The sequence below is a fragment of the Apostichopus japonicus genome, chromosome 16, assembly GCF_037975245.1.
Source record: "Apostichopus japonicus isolate 1M-3 chromosome 16, ASM3797524v1, whole genome shotgun sequence".
Classification (NCBI taxonomy): domain Eukaryota; kingdom Metazoa; phylum Echinodermata; class Holothuroidea; order Aspidochirotida; family Stichopodidae; genus Apostichopus; species Apostichopus japonicus.
Genome location: NC_092576.1, coordinates 41,862,762 through 41,884,337, shown reverse-complemented (window position 1 = coordinate 41,884,337; position 21,576 = coordinate 41,862,762). Strand labels below are relative to the sequence as shown.

Genomic DNA, 21,576 nt, shown 5'->3' with positions numbered 1-21,576 from the left:
GAGATCTGTGTGGATTAACGTGTATTACTATAGTCTAAGGTCGTACGTAGTTGATTCTTATATAAGTTTTGCAATATATAAAGTTTGGTGAGTACTGATGTGTGTCTGTGGCTTGCATGAACTGTATGTAATATGCAAAAGCTACGTCCATGGTTCTCATCGATATATACTAACTCAATCATCACTAGGGGGTGTATTGACTTTTCATATCAGTTTCTGCTAATATTGTGACTGCTGAAATGCGATCCCTAACACATAAAATGAAATTCCTTGTTGATTTTATGTGGAAAAATCTACATTTTAGTAAAACATTACTTTTAATCAATTGAATACATTAGTTTTTCGAACTTTCCCGCTGCTCAATACGTTTGGAATGAACTTAGTTCTGATCTCAACAGTATTACATAAGTAACCATTGACCCTTGACGCTTTGGTAAGTGCTTCTGTATGGCATACAGCGTGTTTCATAGAAGCTATGTACATGTGCTGGTAGCACGAAACAACAGTATACGGCATTTATTCGACTGAATTCAATACAATAAGTATGATATCTATGATATACCATATAATGTATAATGAGTGTCTGTTAATATTTTACAATGTATAAGTACCTATTGTTTTGGTAGAGTCAAGACGGTTTCATTTAAATTCGTATCGATTCAAGTGTAAAATTAAATTTCTTACAACTGATACGGGCTCAATAAATTGATTTGCTTCTTCATGCAAAGGACATTGGCTAGCCGCCTGATATTTCTAGACCTGGCTTGCAGTGCGATTCTAACATCTTAATTACAGATACAAGTGTAATGCCCATTGGTGCGTACTAGGACGAGTACACTGGTACGTGTGCTTAATTGTGTAGTATTGTACATCTTAGAGTTTGAGTGCGAGTACAAATTAACGAGTAAGAGCAAATATATATGCTAAAAAATGGAGTACCATTGTTAACTTACTTCATGCTTGGTTTATAAGACCTTTAACAGAGACCATATGTTCAGTAAACACTGGTGCCGTTTGACGGGGTGCAGGAAGACAATCTTTGATGATAAAAAGGTTATAAAATGTAACTCTTCTTTTAGTTAGAACAAAGATGGGCGTTTCGTATGGAAGAGGTGTTAATCAGACATCTTAATCTTTCTATAAAACCAACAGGGGGCAATATGGTCAGATCGTTAAGGCTTTGGATGTGCGACTTGGACACGGAGCGAATGCTTGAATGGAGTATATTTAAAGTGGATGATACGGGTGTATATATGTGTGTGAGTGTGAATGTAGCAAGCTACCAATTACCGGGTAGCTGGTAGCTGATGTAAAATCAAGACAAAAGATCTGTGTATTTATTTTGTAGCGCCCCAACGGGGTTTCAACTTGCCGAGTGGCCGTGGTGTCGATAGGGCCGCTGTCGGCCACCCTATGTCAGGATGAATGTGTGGCAACTACAAGTTAAGACAACCCGAACAAATAAAACACAAACAAATACATTGATTTTTAAGCTACTAATACATTTAATACAAAACCTTTGCCTTCTCCACTTGGGCAGGTGCCTATAAAAACCAAAATAAATAATACATGAAGTCAACGCAGTGACCTCCAATAATAATGTAGCAAGGTGATAAATTAGGACCAATATTTAATTAATAACAAACAAATCCACATAAATCCCAGCTTAAAGTTTACATAAATGATAACGATACGTACCTGCGAAGTCCGTGGCCAAACGTATAATTTCGAGCCCTAAATCTACAATACGTAGGCGTTGCCTCGGGGAAAATTCTACCCGAATTAAAGTCATCCCCGCGCCAACCCCGCAGGGTGCGGCGATAATATCGACCGTGTTCCCAACCTTTTAATAAATTTACATGTAATCATTTCTGAGAAGGTAACAATATACCAAATACTGTGATACAACCATAATCGACGCTGGTGGCAATATAGCCATATAGGCCGTTCAATGTATCACTATAGCGGGGAACATTTAAATACGGTTCGGGACACGATTATGTTGTTTTCAAGAGTCAAACTAGTGACACTTGAAGATTCCAGCGGTACGTTAGAGTAATAACTAACATACTTATATTACGTCCTAATTGAGAGAATAAAAAACAAATCAATTAATCTGTAAGCTTATTCATTTTGTTTTCAAAAGAGATGTTTACCATTGTAACAAATTATGGCTGCTGAGAAGGAGCATAAGGCAAGGGGACAATAAGATGGAAATGCAGGAACTGACACCGTTATCTCGAGTATGTCTTATGTAAAAGAAAAAACAAACTTCTCAATCAGAATGTTACATGACTTTCTGTAACGTTGCTGCTCTAGTTTGAACAATAAAGCAATCCGTACATAATTCTACGAACATCTGTGTGTAGTCATGCATACAGTCAATGTTTGGTTCATTGATATTTACAGTGCTGTGTAATTAGCTAAATTCCACTAATCTACATAAACAGTTTTATGTTAGACACATTCGATTTACAAACCTCCATTTCCTCGTAGAAGAAATAGTAGTCTGATACACACTCAGCAATAACAATATTCTCTACCTAAGGAAAGTCAATACCAAACTGCAGCTCCCGTGACTTATTATCGTTGTATCTATTGATCCTCTTTCCCAACTCTCCTGTTCCTTGTCTTCCATTATACATTTTTAAATTTATAACAAACAACCTTGGTGAATAGTCCTGCTAATGACATACCGTATCCACAGTAACTGTCATATAAAACGTAAAATGAAATAACGTGGATGCTTTAACACCAAGTGTGTAAAACATTCAGTGAAACTCAACCCTTCCTTTATTCCCATTCTACCTATAGAGTAAATTCTCGCATTTTCCACGAGTCTCCTCTGCAAAAACTACAAATAATTGATTATTTATATTAACATATTTAGCTTTCTCACCCCCCCATCTCCCCCCTTCCAGTCATCCCGATAGCCGTCATTATATTTTTCACACCACAATACATTTGTCACAAATAATATCAGTTGGCTATCATTTAATTGTTAGTAGTAATGGTGAAGCAGGACATTAACCTTTTTATCAAACTCTCAGCCCATTCAAACTTTATGAATTCTTATTATAACTTAGTTTCTATATCTTGGTCGTGGTAACAGAGCTTTACGTGCAATTAAGTGTGTTTTGTTACAAGTCGCAGCTATTCTACTGCAAGATATAGTATGGAATGCTAAAGTAATAGAAAGTAGGTGAATGCCTTTTATGTTGGTTGCGTATATACAAAGGCCAAGTTTACAAACGTTCAACGGCTAAACGAACAAGATAAACAAGACACACGATCTTAACACAAAAGTAACTCGTTATACAATTTACAAGTTCAATATTGTTAAATGCCATAAGAGCTACGTGTCGGTTGCACACTAACGCAGGTCGACGCCATTTTATTCATTTCTCAACGCAGGTTGACGCCATTCCTTTAGTTCTATATATCCATGCGCATAAAGATGCCATCGCTTTTGCGAGAAGTGCTGGTCATCAATCTGTATTATCGAAAGTATCGGACAGAAGTATCGAACTGGTAAGTGAAGCAGTTAATGTTATATAGAAACTGTATTTAATAAACGAACCACACATGGATAAGTAATCTTTACTGCTATGTCGTATACTGTTATGATTGGTCTGGCGGTGCGGTTTTTGTCCACATCTACTGGAACCTGCTATTAGATGCTTTTATTTAGCAGCCTACTTTTTCTATGAATGTATTCAGCTATCTATCCAGCAACGCAACATGCAATGCCTTTCCAAAAAAAGTCAATTTAGGATAGTCTTAACAGAAGAGCAAATGTCGTTAGCCAATAGAGAATATTCCCCAAACATCAATTCGTATGGTTTTCTTTATCCAACTTGGTCAACACAAAGTGATTGTTATGGAACGCAAGGGTATATAAATCGACATGTGTGTATATTACGCTGCTTGTTATTATCATATGTTAACATTAAATTGCCAAAAAAACCAGAACTGGCTTCTACTCGTCAGCCTAAGAATAAATGTGTGGTGACGACCGTTTTCAACCGTATAACAGGTAATCTTTTAACCGTTTAATTCACATTTCATCTTTGGGCAAGATGTATATACATTAGCTATTTTGGTGTAATAACAAATATTGTTTATTACTCGTTGACTAGTATACATGTATGTTGCACAGATTGAAATAGAATAGCTGCGACTTGTCGATAAAACCCATTTAACATATCATCAAGTAAAACAATCGATCGGAAAGAAAGTGACAAAGAAATATTGTGTCACCATTATTTATAACGATCAAAAAATGCAAACTGGTTATATTTTGCTTCTTCGTTAAAATAAAGACCTTTCTTTGTCCTACATTGTCAAATGACAGCACATATACAACTTGACAAAGTGACTTTCAATATGCTCATTATGTTGCTTCCCTCAAACACCCAGACACGCCGGCAAATTCACACACTTTAGGTCTTACCCATTAAGTGCCCTAATGTGAATGGTCTTTATACTCCTCCGTATTAAGATGTATAACAGCTTACTGTGCTACATAGCTACATAGCAAGCCATTTCATGATGATGATGATCATGATCATGATGAAAATAAATCACTTGTTCATTCGGGAATATCATTTGTTCAGTGTGAGGTTTTCAGATACAAGAAAATACATGTTGAACAACTATAGAAACATATGTCTGCAGACCAGTCGGCTCGATTTCAGCAGAGTGAGCTAGAGTGACGTGTGTTAGAATATTTAAATATACAAACCTGCTTTCTCGTGACTCACATGTGAGAATTCATTGTTAAACGATTAATTATTGCTAATTCGTTATTTTTCTGGAACTGTTAGACAATGCAGCAGCAACATAATGTGCTCAATTTGAAATTTTTAAAACCAGTTTCGTCCCTCATCTTCATCAGACTTACGGAACCATTTTGATGAAATACATTTCCTGTGATATGTTACTTCATTCTGTTTGGATAATACGCTGATATTAAATTATTTCGTATTTACTGATTATACACATTTTGGCCGTAATTTTTTTACTGAAATAACACAGCAGTTTTTAAAAATGATATACAACCATGATAGGTATAGTTCTAATTTTGCTGCTACTCATCTTATTTGAAGTAAATAAAAAACGCTCTATTATAAACATTTCCATAGGTACGATGGCTGCCAAGCATGTGGAAGAAACAGCAAAGAAGAATTATACAGGTACGATTGTCACTTTTTAATTGTCGCTGTAATGAATAGCCATTACAAATTTGACATAAGCAAAATAAAAACAACTCAGTTTAAATATGAAAAATCAGTGTATGTCACTTTGGGATACATGGATGGGTCATAACTGTACACTTAGCTCTATGGGTAGATGTCTCTGCAATGTGCCGTGTTTTTTGTTGGGGGGTGGGGGGATTTGTTTTTCGGCTTTACTGATATTCGTTCAAACTACACCGCCTTGCACAAGATGCTTACTAACATCTGGAATATATGTTTGATGGGTTCCATCTAACATTCACTAACATCCGGATTACACACGGTGTCCTAAACAGATCCGAGCTGTTTAGTCTGTCGGTTTCTTCAAGTTTTTTTCTTTCTACATATAGTTAGTTATACTATTGTCTTTGTGTGGAGCCGGGCTATATGGTTCGTGGATTAATATGTATTTCACTTAAATTCAATACAGCTGGATTATATCATTCATGAAATAGTTATAAAGCCCCTTACACCTGATCCAGAATATATGGCATGTGAATTATTTGTGTTTTTTTGTGTATTTTTTTTAACAGGTTTCGGTAGGTTCAAAGCTAAATTAGGTGATATCCTAACTAAGGACAGTATTTTGCAACTTGCCACCTTCTTTGGATACCCGCCGGCCCAAATCGATTTGCTGCAAAATGAAATTAGTCGTAATCACTTCATGATTCGCTATATGGAGGAGAGAGGGCAAATAACAGAGACAGATATCTCGACTCTTTTGTATGCTTTGAAAGTGCTTAATCTTCATGAGATACAGAAAAAGGCGCAAACATTGTTCGAGCTTCATACAGGGAAACGGTGTACAGGTAATGATCAGTCTATGCAGCAGCCAGAAGGTGAGTGTATGAATCTGAAGAACACTCCAGGTACAATATCAACCATATGTATATTAAACATCACCTTCAACGTTCGAAATAAATACCATGTATAATTGCCCTGACAGAAATCTAACGATACACTTGAAACATCCATAACAATGAACTAATACAATATGAGTTGATGAAGTAACCGATAAACCATTAAGAGTTTTAATACTTTATGCTAACAGAAACATTGACACTTTGTTATCCTTTATTTCGATCTCCTGTCAACTTTGGGATAACGTATCTCCAACAGACCTTAACTTTGGAAAACTGGACCTCGGTTCGAATGAATCTTTTACTTCTGACGTGAGTTAATTGAAATGTTTAGCTTGATACAAATGCTTCAACTCTTGTGTAGAAAATCATTATTTAAAATATTAAGCTGCTTGTGGTAGACTAAGTCCATACTTCTACATTTTATGCAACTATTTCTAAGTTTTTAGTCAGTACTGATGTAACGAGAAATGTTTGTAATTGGAAATGATATTAATAATAAAGGTTGGTAGTGATTATACGACTCCGAGCAAGGGAATCACGGGCTTGATCCCTATATCATTTCATATCATCGAAAACAATTTCTCACACAGTAACTTTTCCATATTTTCCGTCGGCTTTAAGTTCTGTTATTTGGTACATCATCAATTGGACTCGCATGGACCATCTTGTCTATCAGAAATGTAGAGGAAGATGTGCTTTGTTTTTGTCACTCTATAAATTCACAGTCACCAATATGACCATTGTCTAATAATTTCAAAAATGTGTTTTCCTTACATCAAGTTTACCATACTCGGACTAGCATCGTTTAGCTCGGCAGATCAACATAGCATAACCCTGGAAAATGGAAAACTGGTGCCTGTATCGTCCACCTTAGAGGATCTACAGATCAACACGAACAATGGAAAAGAATTTACCCAGGACCAAGTCATAGGAATATTGTTGTTTGCACAGCAATGCAAACGGCTGAAGAAATTGTCGTAAGTAATCACATATCACTTACTGTTACGTTTGTTTTAACTTTAACTTAATGAACGTTAAATTACCTGCAGCAAATTATGGAACTGTGGTCTTGAGTATAACTTTAAGCTAGATGATTGATTTATGCATACTGGAACGTGATAGTATTGTTGCTGTTTAGTAAAATGGGATTGTACTTCATATGTTGTATTTTACTATTGTGTAGTGTAATCACCAGAGAGAGACATTAAAGCAAAACTGATTCGTTCTCTCTGAGAACAGACGAGTACACTCAATAAATATTTAGGCAGAGAAGCTCGGAACGCAACAATACTTAATGAGGGATGCATCACTAACTGTACACTAAAGTTACTTCATAAACGGTGGATAACATTGAAATGATTCAATCATTTAACGCATTCACCACTCACAAATCACATTTTATTTTACAGATTCATTGATTGTTTGTTACCTCTGTCTCTTCTCGTCGGTTCTCTTTCTCCTATTACGAAGTTACGTAACATTCAAGGTGAGAATATAGAAACAACTCAATTTGTTACTCATGAAAAGCAATTTGTGACCCTTTGTGGGACACTAAACGGGCTATATCATTATATTGTAAACGTCAACGAAGAATATCAATATTTGATAATACATTTACCTTGTCATTATGTATACCATTTTGTTTGTTAACGTGCTTGATATATAAAGAAAATCGTTGTATAATTCTTCTTTCCAGTTTCATGGACACCGACTGAACATGGTTTCCATTTAGATTCTTCTAGAGGTAAATGGGTGTCGAACTCCAAGGAAGCCACAACACTTGAAGTAAGTCGTTTACCACTCTCTTGAGTGCAATCCTGTCCGTAGAGTACGTTTTTCATAAGTTTAACGACAAATATTTAAACCTTGATAAACTGAAATAAAAAACAATAAAATGTGGAAAATTCCCAATTATGCTGAACGTTAACGGTTACTTAACTATCTGCGACTGTTTTTGTGGAATAATGTTTATTGTATTGGTAATTTCCATTCGTGTTTATGTGATCTAAATATAGGCCAGTAAATATAAATGAATAGTCACCCTCGCTATGTAGTGACCAGTGATCAACCAGCGTTTGTTGGAATGTAGATTCAATGAATTAAAAGTAAAATTGTGTTTAGGTGTTATATTTCCAATTATTTGGATCCATTTACGAATAAGAAAACTAAATTCTTCCCTACAGGAATTCATTTCACCTTTGAAATGCGTTACATTCAAACAGTTAGATGATACTGTTCTGATGTGCATTTAAAAGAGGTTTCTACTGTCATTCAGTTACTCGTGCTGTTTTAGTCGTTGTGAATAAGTGTCAGATTTGAAATCGTCTTCAAATACACAAGAAAAACAGTTTCTTGAACAGACACAGAAACATAAAATTCCGTAACTGACATATAAAGTAACTACATTGAAGAAATGCACACATGCGTACAGTTTCATCAATCGCACGCTTGTCAAAATCGGAAGCTTCCCCTATGCACTAGAAAATTTAAACAATGCTAGCTGCATAATTTAAACAAAACATTTTATGGATGATAACCAACATTTTCTACGAATTATAATCATTCGAAAAGCTCCCCTCTACTTTGGATATTTTTGTACACGAAACGGGGACGGGAAAATTATTGGTACGTTTACAAATCACAGCTTTGATACATATCATGTTTGATAGCGGTCCCTGCGCCAGAGTAGAGAGGGTTTATAGGCTATTTTCTCAAAACAAGTCCACCCCTCCCCAGTCCGATGCGGTAAAGCAATATTGAGACATTCTCCGCTATATGTCCCCCTTTCTCCTTCTGTCGGTAACGTAAGGTGAACAAAATACTGAACCGGGTAAAACTGGATACCCGAAATTGGAATATAACGAATGCATGTATTTGGAAGATTTATGTAGTATAACGCTGCCAACGTCCTGGTATGGGGAACTCCCTGTCCGGGAACCAACCGAAGTGGCGGGAAGGTAAGAGGAGGGGGGATGGTACAAACAAACCTTTAAACCGGACAGCAGATATCGAAAGTGTAAGGTTTAATAGACATGTAATTCTTCACTCAATCTTTACACTACATAATACACTGTACATATGAAACACACCACCGCTCTAGGGGCGGGCACCATTTGCGACTGTAGCAGCTCAACAATCGCGCAGCGCAAGGGTCAGGAATTGCACAGATCTCGGGCAGCACAGGTGCTGGGCAACGCACAGGCGTCGGGCAATCCGCAAGTGTCGGGCAGCAAAGGCGTCTGGCAGCACAAATATCTGTACAGCGCTATGAAACAAAAAATACATCTGACTTAATCAAATTCGCTGATGCTGCTTCTATCACACACAGTGCGAGCAGGGAGTTGTTATGGGACAACTCCCTGGTGCTAATTACCATAATATTTTTCGACCCACCTAATCGACACAAAATGCTGGAAAACTTGTACTTCTTGGCCAATCAGCGACTACCCTCACAGTCTTACAGTTTGCCGTAACCAATGGGGTCGATCGACACACCCAGTATTTTGCATGTCTATCCAAGCACAGGAGAATACTCAAACACAAGTAGAATGATAAGAAATATTACGTAGCCGTTGTGCGACCTGGCTCTAAAAATAGCTCGCTGCCTCTGCGGAGCTCAATCGACGTTTAAATTAAACATACGAGAGGCAAATCGTACAACGGGAGTAACCCGTAGGTTTTCGCTACAATAGCTACACGAATACAAGGAATACATTGCAGTAAATAAATATAGGTGTAATTTCTCTCCCTGACATGTATTTGTGATCCAAACTTGCAACTTAGGCGAACAAGAACTATCTATACGTGTCTCAACTTTTGGGGTCCTGTACTCCTAGCCAAAAACAATGTACAGTACTAATTATCATCCAATTTGCTCCTTTTTGTTGCTCAGATAGTCTACTTAATTCGGTGTCGATTTCAATCATCATCCATGTGAAATATGGTGCAAGCACGGCCAAGGTCACATTAAAATTTAGTCACAATTTTGATTTTCATGAAAATATTCATAAATGAAGATTTGGTGTATGTGGCATTCTTGCATGTCTCAGTATTTGAACCGAAAAAGCTCGCTAGGCCCATCCCCAATATTAGCACTGTGTGATCTGCTTCCAATTAACCCTTCCAAATATGTGACGATATATTGCTGAACATGTTACCTTCATTCAGTATGATTGGAATTTAAATTTTCAAATGCTATTGTCTTCTGTAATAAAAGCTGCACATCTCCACCTGCACCATAATAGATATACCTACCAATATGTACTATTATGAATTCTTAATTTTTGTTATATGTTTGATACACATACGTCTGTAGCCACTAGGAGAATCGGAACAAGTATCTCGAACGCCTCCAAAGTGTATGTAATGCCACACGCACACGAAGTCGTATTCAAAGATGTAGTTAAAATGATAAAAATGGCAGCAAATTTGTGCATCTAAGCCATCTATTCTAAAAATAATTTTCTAAATGGAAAATGAGACACCTCTCCCGTCAGACTCTCACACAAAACGAGTATTTATATAATTCATTGTCCCTCTACAGCTCTAAACCTTCAATACGTAAAATAGGGTGTAGAGCCTATGTTATGCCAATAAGAGTCATATAAATACAATAAATAATTAAAATTAAGTTCCGTGACTGGGGGTATCACCATTATAAATACAATCCCTCTAAACGAAAGTTTCCTCAAGGGGAGGGTATCTCTCTCTCCTTGGACTCCTACACAGAACGGACAGTACATTTGCCCCCACCCTCTTGCTTAAAATCGAATTCGTAACAGAGAGCAGAGTCTATATGGTTTTATGAAAGTCAAAAGTCAAAACGTTAATTTAATTTGATATCCCTGATTCATACAACATTGAAGAGATGGGGGGTTATCAGTTCCCCTCACAGCTTTCATCTACCATTAATATTATGTGAAATGGTGATTCTCAAGGGAGCAATTTTAAAGTATTATAACTTGAAGTTCTTTCTATGTCCATTTGAAGACGCTTCTATTTTTATTTCCAGACCAAGGGTCAAAACAGTTTACGAGTTATGTGTTCGAGTGTTGTGTATCTAAGGAAAACTGATTCTAAACCACTCCAGGTGTCTACGATATTGCTCCTTGATATTGCATCAAGTCACAACGTAAGTCACTTATATTTTAACACAGCCATAGAAATATTGCTACCTCAAGTTACCATTCTTATAACGGTACATTGCAGTATAACGTGTCCATTACAAGCAACGGATATTATACTTCATCTAAGGCAGTTAATCTGACCTTGATGATGAAATATTATTTATTCACCAAGTGTCAGTGTCTAAGTAAGTATTGATTAACACAATTGTAATCAAATTTCCCGTTATACGCAGCCCAGAGTATAACTGTTTTTACTAGTAAAACACCCCACGACACACAAAGAATATACACCTTGGTATGAAAGAAGACGTCATTATTTGTTTAAGAAATAATAACATTAACCTAAGTGATGACACTGTCAATAATGTATGGTAGACAATGAAACAAACACGATAGGACCGATCATTTATCGCCAAAGGTTTAAAAGTATCATTAATTAGAAAAAGAGTTGGAACCCTGCAGACTGAAAGGAAATATAAATCTAGTATCAAGGTAATCGTTCCTATATCTCTAGTCTTGACCCAACATCCTCGTCACCTGTAACATTTGTTTAGGAAGTGCGCCCTCCATTCTGCACAACCCATCGCTATATTCCAATTTAAATATGCATATTTTACGAAAGTACCATTTACCTTCTTTACTTATGGATGGAAAAGGACATTTATTTGGTTTCTCCAACTAATATTGGCTTATTAAATAATTAACACAAGTTTCATGTATTTTGGTACAGTAGAAGGAACGTTTGAAGAAGAATAGCAAAAGCCTAAAGAATTTAAAATATTTGGAAGCTTCCTTTCACGAGTACACTCAAACTACAAAACACCTGTTCTCAAATGTAAACGAAGCCTTACAGTGAACGTTGATCATCTGCGCACGTAGACGTACGTATAGATTCCCGCAGGACGGGTCACGTAAAAAGTAGGTACACTCTGTGTAGAGACTCAGTTCGTTACTAGTTACACACACATACATGTTTATCATTATACTGTATGACTGCTAACGGACTTACACCGCGTATGGTTTGCTGCTGTTATTATATTGACTTACGGTAATTATAGGCCTATTTAACGATTATAGGCCTAGGCATGCCTGAGAAATTTTGTCTTTTCGGTAACATTTGTCGTTGCATGCATTTCAAAGGTATTACTTCTTTATGTAACCTTACCTGTCTGAAATGACTATTTTAGCCTACTATAATATTACTTAGGTTACGTTTGGTCTTCTTGAAATTGGAGCCTTAAGAAGTAATACAATATAGAAACGTCAGCAGAGTAGAAATTACGTGAAACAGTTAGATGACAAACCAGAAATTAGATCCCCAAAAATGAGCTTGTTGAACGCACAAAAGAATAAGTAGGACCTATATTCAAACATATAGACATCCGGTCAAATGTTGCCGGTAAACTTCCTTTTAATGTGTTCAACTTAGACAACGTCTAGCCGAACAAAATAATAGCATGTATCAAGCTCATCAGATTAATTTATTATTTTTTTATTTCTGTTTTATTTGAGACCTTTACATATGTAGGCCTATTAGTGGCCAGTATAAATTTCTACTTGTTTGTACCGACAGCGTTAATCAGTATTGGCGTACGTTATACTTAGGCCTATTGGTTGACGTGGTAGCCCAACGTAAGTTGTAAAAAAAATGTAGGTATAACAAATAACGTTAGCTTTTTAAAGAAAATAAAAAGAAGCAAAAAGGTTTGTGATCTAATACATTTCACACGCGTAGGCCTAGGCTACGTCTTAATCACGTCACATGATACCGGACAGTGTCCGCGTTACATTCACGGTGTCAAGTGTTTCATTATCAACTCGTTAGCCTTCGTAATGTAACGTTAGACTTTAACCGTTAGCTACGGCTAGTGTTAGATTCTCTTACCGGGAAAAGTAAGAGCTTAGAATATAGCTATATAAATGTATATCCTCCGCCAGCCTTAAATTTGGATTTAATTATTGTCTCAGTCATAAGAGTAGGTTCCAACTTTTATCCTAAATAAATTATATACTGTGGAGTGTGGGCCTAAATAGACAAATGAGGTAAAGTTGGTAGCAGTAAGGGATGGATGTTTCCAACCGGAGGAACTAGTCTAGACTTAGGCATACAGTAGGTCAAAAGTTAGAGATCAAACGAGTATAGGTAAACTGTATCAAAATTGGGAAAATTGAATGGGAAAGTTAAACTCAAATTAGTCATTAAAAGTACATTATACTTATAGTTAAATATGACGGTGGCTTCGTTCATACGTTGCAGGATTAAGCTAGGTTATTTTAAACCTGGCCGGCTATCTGGCTTCGCTACTGGTTTGTCGGTCTGCCGGCGAATGGAATGTCTAACATATGCACAACACGAAATTAATATAGCCCTATATAATACTAGTGTAATTCTAATGACTGGAAATTATTTTATTTTATTACTACGAATTGATTGCAAGTAGGATAGGCCTAGGCCTATACGATAAACACACGTATCGAGATGAGCTGTACATCCCGGGAAGGAAACTAATTTGTAGTGGGTCACTCACGGCAGGAAAGTTATCGAGACTCCGCTAGTGTTGCTGTAGGAATATGTTAATGCACTGACTTACAGGAATAAAGCAATAACACAGATTATGAAAACTACAGAAATAGTTATTGTATGTGATAAATATAATATTACAGACCAAATATAAATATACTTATGACACTGATTTTTTACTTGTATCTGAATTTCGTCAACTTACAAACTTTATTTTAATCAAATCATTATTAAATCATACTTTTTTGTATTGGTACGTTTGGCAAGCAAGTTTGAAAAAGTCACCAATCTTTCTGTTTATTAATAATAATGTAAATGCAGTAAAGTTCCTAATATTATGAATATTGAAATAATTAGAAATCAAAGACAATTCTTTGTTAAAATTGATGATTAATTGTATAGTTTATTAAGCATGGTTGTGTTCTATTACATATACGTTGGTTATTCGTCATGTGTATTGAACCATCATGGATGAACTATAAGATAAGTTAACTGTGATCTTTATTTCCTATTCTTCAGATTCCAATAACTCATCTATGCCTCGAATGGTCCTTCAGTGGATTTGACGGTAAAGATATCAGACTTGAGTCCGGTCTTAGTTTATCAAGCCTATCATCAGTAGAGAAGATATCCATTAATGCAGGTAGTCAGAAAAAAGAAATTACAGAGGAAGAAGTGATCGGATTAATAACCTATGGCATAAAGTCACGAATATTCAAGCAACTATGGTAAGGAAAGAACATCGTGACAGGCCTTGGCTGATAATATGTAGTTATGACGGGAGGGGAGGGGTAGTCAGATGGTGTGCGTATGGGGTATATAGGAGGAGATATGGTTATGGTATTGTGTAGTGTACAACACATTTTTAGGCTTTTCCACACGTTAAGATGTAACTAGGTGAGTTGGTGGGGGGGGGGGTGCCATTCCAGTATAATAGGAACAACAAATAACCTTAGAACTTATAAACGAAATAAAACTACAAGAAACAATTAAAAAGATAAAATATTACTTAAAAACTGAAACGAAAGGTGGGAAGTATTTCAAGTGTATGGAAACAAAAACTTCTATTGTTTATTTTCAAATACTTTTATTTGTTATATAATGAAGAATCTTTGCAAGAGTTATGCAAATTTTATTAAGAAATAGTTAAAAATATCAAATAACCAAATGTTTATAGAAGGGCGTAAGGAGGGGTGGTGGAAGGGTTGTTTGGTCATCATAACTAGTGGCTGGTACTTATAACTTGTCAACAGCTCTTTTACCAAAATAAAGGAAAAGGCAAATTCATTGACCATGTTATTTTATTACAAAGATGACATCAGATATTCATTTAATTTATAAATATTATATATGTACTTTCCCTGCTTTCTTTACCTTTGAAGGCTTCATAACTGTAAACTGCCGTCATCGATCAAGCCAGACATCATACCAGAAGAATCAAAAACAAGGAATATTAAAGGTACGATTTTTACATAAGAATTATTGATCAAGTAAATTGCTTTTATTGCAGCGTTTTACATATTTCTGACATGAGAGGGAAGCGCTGATGAGGAGGGTGTGTGTGCGGGGGGGGGGGGGGGTTGTATCATGAGATATTTGTTGGCAAGATTGAAGCTAGAATGGTGATCTAGAGGTGGTGCTTGCATATAACAAACAGACTAGTGCTGTATGGGGATATGATTTAAGGGGGGGGGAGGGGAGACTTCTTAAACATGTGTGTTCCCTTGGAATTCCTTGAGCTGACTCAAGCCAGTTCAGGTCCCCATATATATATTCTAATGAAATCTAAATGATTTTAGTGTTTTGAATTCATAGTTATTTAACATATTATTGTTACCCAATAAAATAATGACCGTGAAGTAAGCCAGAAGTATAAGATAACATGGATTACTAGTGACTGTTCATTTCTAGTACTTTATTACTAATTAATTAATAGAGAGATCATTCCAATGGTTCAGTTTACTGATATTCGACCCTATCTAGTACATGTACATTACATCTGACTGAAAACCTTATAAGTATGTCAAACAAAGTAATATTGAATCTTATGTATTGTATAAAATATGTCATTTATTACTAAGATAATTTATTGATTATATTAAATTATTTTTACAGTCATATCATCAAATGAATCCAGATATCTGGATTTAAAATCCGGTCAATGGAGGAAGGTTTGCAATATTTGGTATTTTTAAGTAAATTATAATCATTAATAATGTTATTTTCTTTCACATTTCCCTGTGATACTGTTATTATTAGTAACATGCATAACAGTGAAGGGGTAGAGGGGTCGATCAATTTTCAAAACATAATCATTAAAAGCCAGCATCCTTAAGAGTTATAAACATATATCGTCTAACTGTATGGAATAATCCGGTGACAGACGATATGATTCTTACAGAAAAAAAAAACAATATTTCAAATTCTTAGTCCTTAATATCTTGCTCTTATCTATAGATACATTTATTTGGATCTGATTAATTTCATTATTCCATTTCGATCGAAGTCATGTGAAGTCATCATGCCGGCTGTTTTTTTAAAATCCTTGTTTTGCTGTATTTTTTCTTTAATCTGATTAACTTAGAATAATCACTCGACTGTTATTGTACTTTGAATTAAAGCGATTCTTCAAAATGCATTTATTAGTAAATGTATTATTTTCCTCAGTGGGAAATGTTTGACCGTTCTTTTTTCCAACATAATTTAAGATTATGAGGTCACATAATCTTATCTTTCTAGATGCATTCATTAGTGTTAACATATTTTAAAAAAAAAATATTCTTTCACCCATTCAACCTAGTTTGAGAGCTTCACAGTGAAGGGAGGCAAACATACATATTCAAACAGTAAACATTAACTGATTAAACTGTATTTCAAATATCTGCTAATTTAATCATTTTAATAATCTACGCTATTAACACCAAATTTCATTGTCTCCTTTAACGCCTAAACTTTACATTAATATTATTCTATTTAATAATTACTGATTATTTATTTCAATAGCCTGATGACATCCGGACTATTACAGAGATGTGTTCAGGTAATTTGTCCATCCAAAGAGACACCAGTGAGTCTGTACAGAGTTCAGTCATAGAGCTCCTGGTAGAAGCATCCAATCATGACGTAAGTAAAACATAAAGGAATATATTGAATAAATACATCAAGACAACTTAAAATTAGATAAAACTGTTGAATGTCTTAATGAGAGATAAGATCGCTTTAGTTATTAAATATTAAATTGTTTAAATTAGAACAAGGAAATACAGGATTAAATTGATATATATTTGTAAGCTCAAGATGAGACAGAATCGTAAACACAAACAATTAATATAAATAAAATAATAAACTACTGGGTAGAGTGTGCAGGTTAATAAACAAATAAATATTATTTATTAAATTCTGTTTCCAAGTTTCTATTCAGCAATAGGTTTTGTTCATCTTAGCTTAATTATTCATCTTTCAAAAACTTCCCAGAAACTGAAGTATAAACTAATCATTTAAGATAAAAAGGGTCAATGAATTGTGTCATTACGGACTTGGCCGAATATTTTGATTTTGTTTAAGTTTACATTTAAATAAAGAAAAGAAATAGATGAAGTGATTGATAAACATACCTAAGTAGTAGAATACCTCAATAAAAAACTGATAAATAAATACAAAAAAATGTATAATAATTAACAATTCACTGAAAAATCAACTCCAACTCAACCAGATCATCCCATCAAAAATTACATAAATTAAATTAAATATAATCTAATTTATTTTGAACATATCAGTTCCGTCTAATGCAACCCCCCCCCCCCTTAACCTCATCCCCTATCAAACAAATATCACATTAAATATGTTTATGCCGTTTGCATGCTCCCTCGCCCTAAAGCACCCCTCCTTACCTCTACCACACTCATCCCTACCCAGTACGACACCCATCGGTCCTTTTATCACTCACCCCTTGCACACGCTTTGACAATAACAACATAACATTCACGATGGTAAACCGTATCCACGCCCTCCCCTACAGTAAGACACCCTCCTAATACCTCGACCAAATATCACTTAACCTTAGCACACCGTTCCCTTACCATAACACACCCCTCCTTACACCCCTGACATCCCTTGTTCCGTCCATCCCTCACCCCTCTTACACACATTTAATTCATTCTACAGAAATAAAAATGACTGATCTCTGTGATAAACCTAACCCTCTGTTTACCCTTTAACATCTTGCAAATGAAAACAAAGATAAAGCGAAGATAAAACAAAAACTTTACTAATATAAGTTCTTTTTTTTTACAAATTCAAACCACTAATTATTAAATCATCAACAAACAATAACAAAATATGATTAAAATAAACAAATTATTATTGCTTAATTTGACATGAAAACAACAATAAATTTTAATCTTCCTAAAGTAATTATAATGTTATTATTTTTGAAGTATTAATCCTGTAAACAAACATGATGATATTAATTATATTTATTATTTTTCTTTCTTCAGATTCCCATAGGCAGGGTGAGTCTAAACTGGTCCTTTAGTAAGATTGATGAAGATGGGAACATTATCCTCTCCTCTGGTCTCTCTCTACCAATCATAACATCGATAGAGAGGATGAGCATAGTAACAGAGAAAGGGAGAGAAATGAATAAACATGACGTTAATGGAATATTAAACTATCTAAAACACTCTCAAAGATTCAAGCAACTGAGGTAAGTACAATTAATAAATATGTAAATAATATTAGTAATTAATAAAAATAACTAGTTAATATTAATGATGTAAACAAGAAAGGAGTTATTAATATGGTTATATTTGATAATTACTGAAGGGTTGTATTGATAGGTTCAGATAATTGTAGAAGTAAAACAAAACAAATGAAGAAGAAATTGAATCAAGAAACAAACTAACAATGAAATAACAGTCATCAGGTAAGGAATATGATTAATGGGAGAGTAAAATAGGGACAAAATGAGACAGAAACATATCATTTTTTAACGATAGATTCATAAAAACATGTATTTTATTGAAATAAGGAGAAAGGTGTCAATAGCTTAAATGTAAAAAAAAATAAGATAATAATAAATAATAAAAAAAAAATAGGATGTAATTAGACCAAGATATGAGGAATAAATAATTCAAGTTATTGTCATCTTAGATTATGACAAAAGACGTTTTGCCAAACTATCCAAAATAAATCAATACAGTTTTATTTTATTTCAAAATAAATCAACACAAACTTTGATGAATTAAATTAACAGAAAGAAAGTAGGCTAGAACAAAAAAAAATAATGTTATACTAAAGCTCAATATTTTCCTCTTTATCTGGAGTAAATTTTCTTTAATTAGTTTATATATTTACTGATAATTAATGCTCATTTATTTTAAAGTAAAAACAAGACAGTGAAATAAATTAAACATATCGTAATTGGCCTCATCTATTAGTACGACACCCCTCTCAACTATACTACCCTATTTTCTCCCTAATCAGCCCCTCGCCCTAAACCAAACTATGCTATACTACTTACCCCGTTTCGTTAATCTGTTTATAACACTTGGAAACTGTTCTTGTTAACAATCAACACCCCTTGCCCCCCATACACGCTACCCCCCACACACACACGGACTACCCCCTCCCACACACACACATATACTCAGCAAGGTCTCCTGTCATGCTATTATTGCCAGTCTCTTCTGATCAACCTGTCGTCACCTCCTCCCCTTCAACTTTTTCCCTGCCCCCTCCCCAACTGCCATGAACGACAACTCTTGATATATGCATATTATTAGCCCACATAACATTACAGTCAATCCCGACACAGTAGAGACCATTAAAACAGTCTATATGTAAACAACACTCAAAATCTCGTATATGTGTTATTCTCTTGTAATCTCGTTGTGTGCCGAATATACTAATACAAACAAACACAGTACATCTGTGTAAAGAATAATCTCTAACATTTTAATGTAGCAGTATTCTCCTGTCCCTTACCAAACAACCCCACCCCTTCCCCGATCCACGACTCTCCCTCCCAAACCTACCAGGCCAATAACCCTTATATTATCTCTATAAACTCGACAGTGTGTGTGTTGTTTACGTGACCCGCCCCGCGGGAACCAAAAATCTCCATTGTGTGTCCAAATAATCTCTATTGAAAAAACGTAACCTGTCATATATACCCAATACTCTCTCTACACATTTATATCATACATTTGTACGTTAACAATGTCCACTCTTTTCTACTCATTTTTTGTTTTATCGCAAAAGTCTGTTGAACTTATTTCATCTTTTTTTTTTCTTGCTAAAGATGTACACTGACTGTACGGACACTTTCAATAATTTAACATTTCTTTTGTTCAACACCTGTCAATCAAATACTTGAACAATACAACGAAAAGAAGTTGTATTCAATGGAATAGACGCGCGCCTTCCAATGAAAACAGTTGTATTCAACAAAGCAGATGCGCGCGTGCTTTATAAAAACACCTGGGATTTACTGACAAACAAGTACCTGGATATTGCAATAGATACGTCACGTCTAGACACTGTCTGGTTTTAAATCGTTGGGAGGCCTTCTTGATATTGACTCTGATACTGTGAAGGAAATTTCTGTCGTTTTTTTTAGATATAATTTGTTTTTTGTTATTCTTCTTCCTTTTGTGAAAATAATAATTGTAGAAGAAATGATAGAGAGAAAATATAATGTATGATATGTATGAAATTAATAAGAAAGGAAACCAAAGGGAAACAAGTATATAGGGAAAATGAAAAAATAAATATAGAGCAAATTGTGATCAATCTGTAAAATATTTGACAGTTATTATACATACTTATTTACTACATTGTTTTCCTATGCACTAAATCTTAGTCAATGCTTAATTTTTATACTAGTTAAGAACTAGGAAAATTCCCCGAAGAAACTAACTAATCTCAGGAGTTATTGACACTGTGATAAAACTGTTCACTTTAAGTACTGTTACTGGAATTATCACCAACAAACATCACATTGTGAATAAAGTTGTGGGCTTTCATGGGAAACACGGGGGGGGGGGGGTGAGATGGGGAAGTATCAACATATGTATAATAAATTATTGACAATACACATTCACTACCGTTGTAACCCAAAGTAATCCAAAAGTTGTTTGAAACAAGTCTAGATAGCTTTCCTGCCAAGCGACATGTCTTTTTTGAGATTCCGTAAGATTTCAGGCCTGGACGGTCTACACCTATGGCATTATTATAATTACTGGAAAACATGACTAGCCACTAGACCATATAAAAGCAATTACTGATGGTTCATTGATCTGAAAAAGCTATTGACACAATTATATATTGTTTATTACTTTACAAACTTAAATATTATGGAATTCGGAAATTTTTCATGGCTGGCTAACTAGTTATTTGTCCAACAGAAAACAATGTGTCCAACTCAGTGATTTTAAGCCAGGGTATTTATAATATAGTATGTGGTGTGCATCAGGCGTCTATACTTGGGCCCAAAAAGTCTTAAGAAAAATAAGTTAAGTTCCTTATTGGCTTTAGATTGGATAATAAATGATTGATTTAAGACGGAATAAATATTTTCATAGTAACTAGCATATTCCCTTCAACACAAGTTATAACAACGGACCCAAGCCCCGTTAATAAAACACACGTGTACACATCTACCGCACCTAACCTGGTTCCCTCCACCCCGTAACTACTCCCTCACTAGACCCTGTAAAATATTACTTCCTTTACCCCCTTCTTTCCTTTGCAATTATAAGTGGTTTCCACAGCCCCCTCCCCATCTTATACTCTAACCCTACCATATTCCATTTTTAGTTGAACCCCTC

The 21,576-nt window shown here is 35.1% G+C and overlaps 1 protein-coding gene and 1 long non-coding RNA gene across 14 annotated transcripts in view; both read left to right on the top strand.

Annotated features, from left to right (window-relative positions):
• LOC139982656 (uncharacterized) overlaps window positions 1-21,576 on the top strand; it is a 333,630-nt gene that overhangs the window by 226,164 nt on the left and 85,890 nt on the right. For 3 of the 13 annotated variants that reach the window (XM_071995669.1, XM_071995667.1, XM_071995666.1), the window contains exons 16-18: window positions 15,863-15,918; window positions 16,751-16,870; window positions 18,244-18,452. The exons of 4 other annotated variants lie outside the window; for them this stretch is intronic. In XM_071995669.1, the coding sequence (XP_071851770.1) occupies window positions 15,863-15,918; window positions 16,751-16,870; window positions 18,244-18,452 (385 nt within the window). Of the gene's footprint in view, window positions 1-15,129; window positions 15,207-15,862; window positions 15,919-16,750; window positions 16,871-18,243; window positions 18,453-21,576 lie in introns of all 13 variants that reach the window. 6 more of the 13 variants (XM_071995681.1, XM_071995679.1, XM_071995673.1 and 3 more) reach the window with 4 other exon arrangements.
• Window positions 12,186-14,387, top strand: LOC139982673 (uncharacterized). Its single transcript, XR_011798231.1, has 2 exons — window positions 12,186-12,274; window positions 14,267-14,387. It is a non-coding gene; the product is annotated as an uncharacterized lncRNA (long non-coding RNA).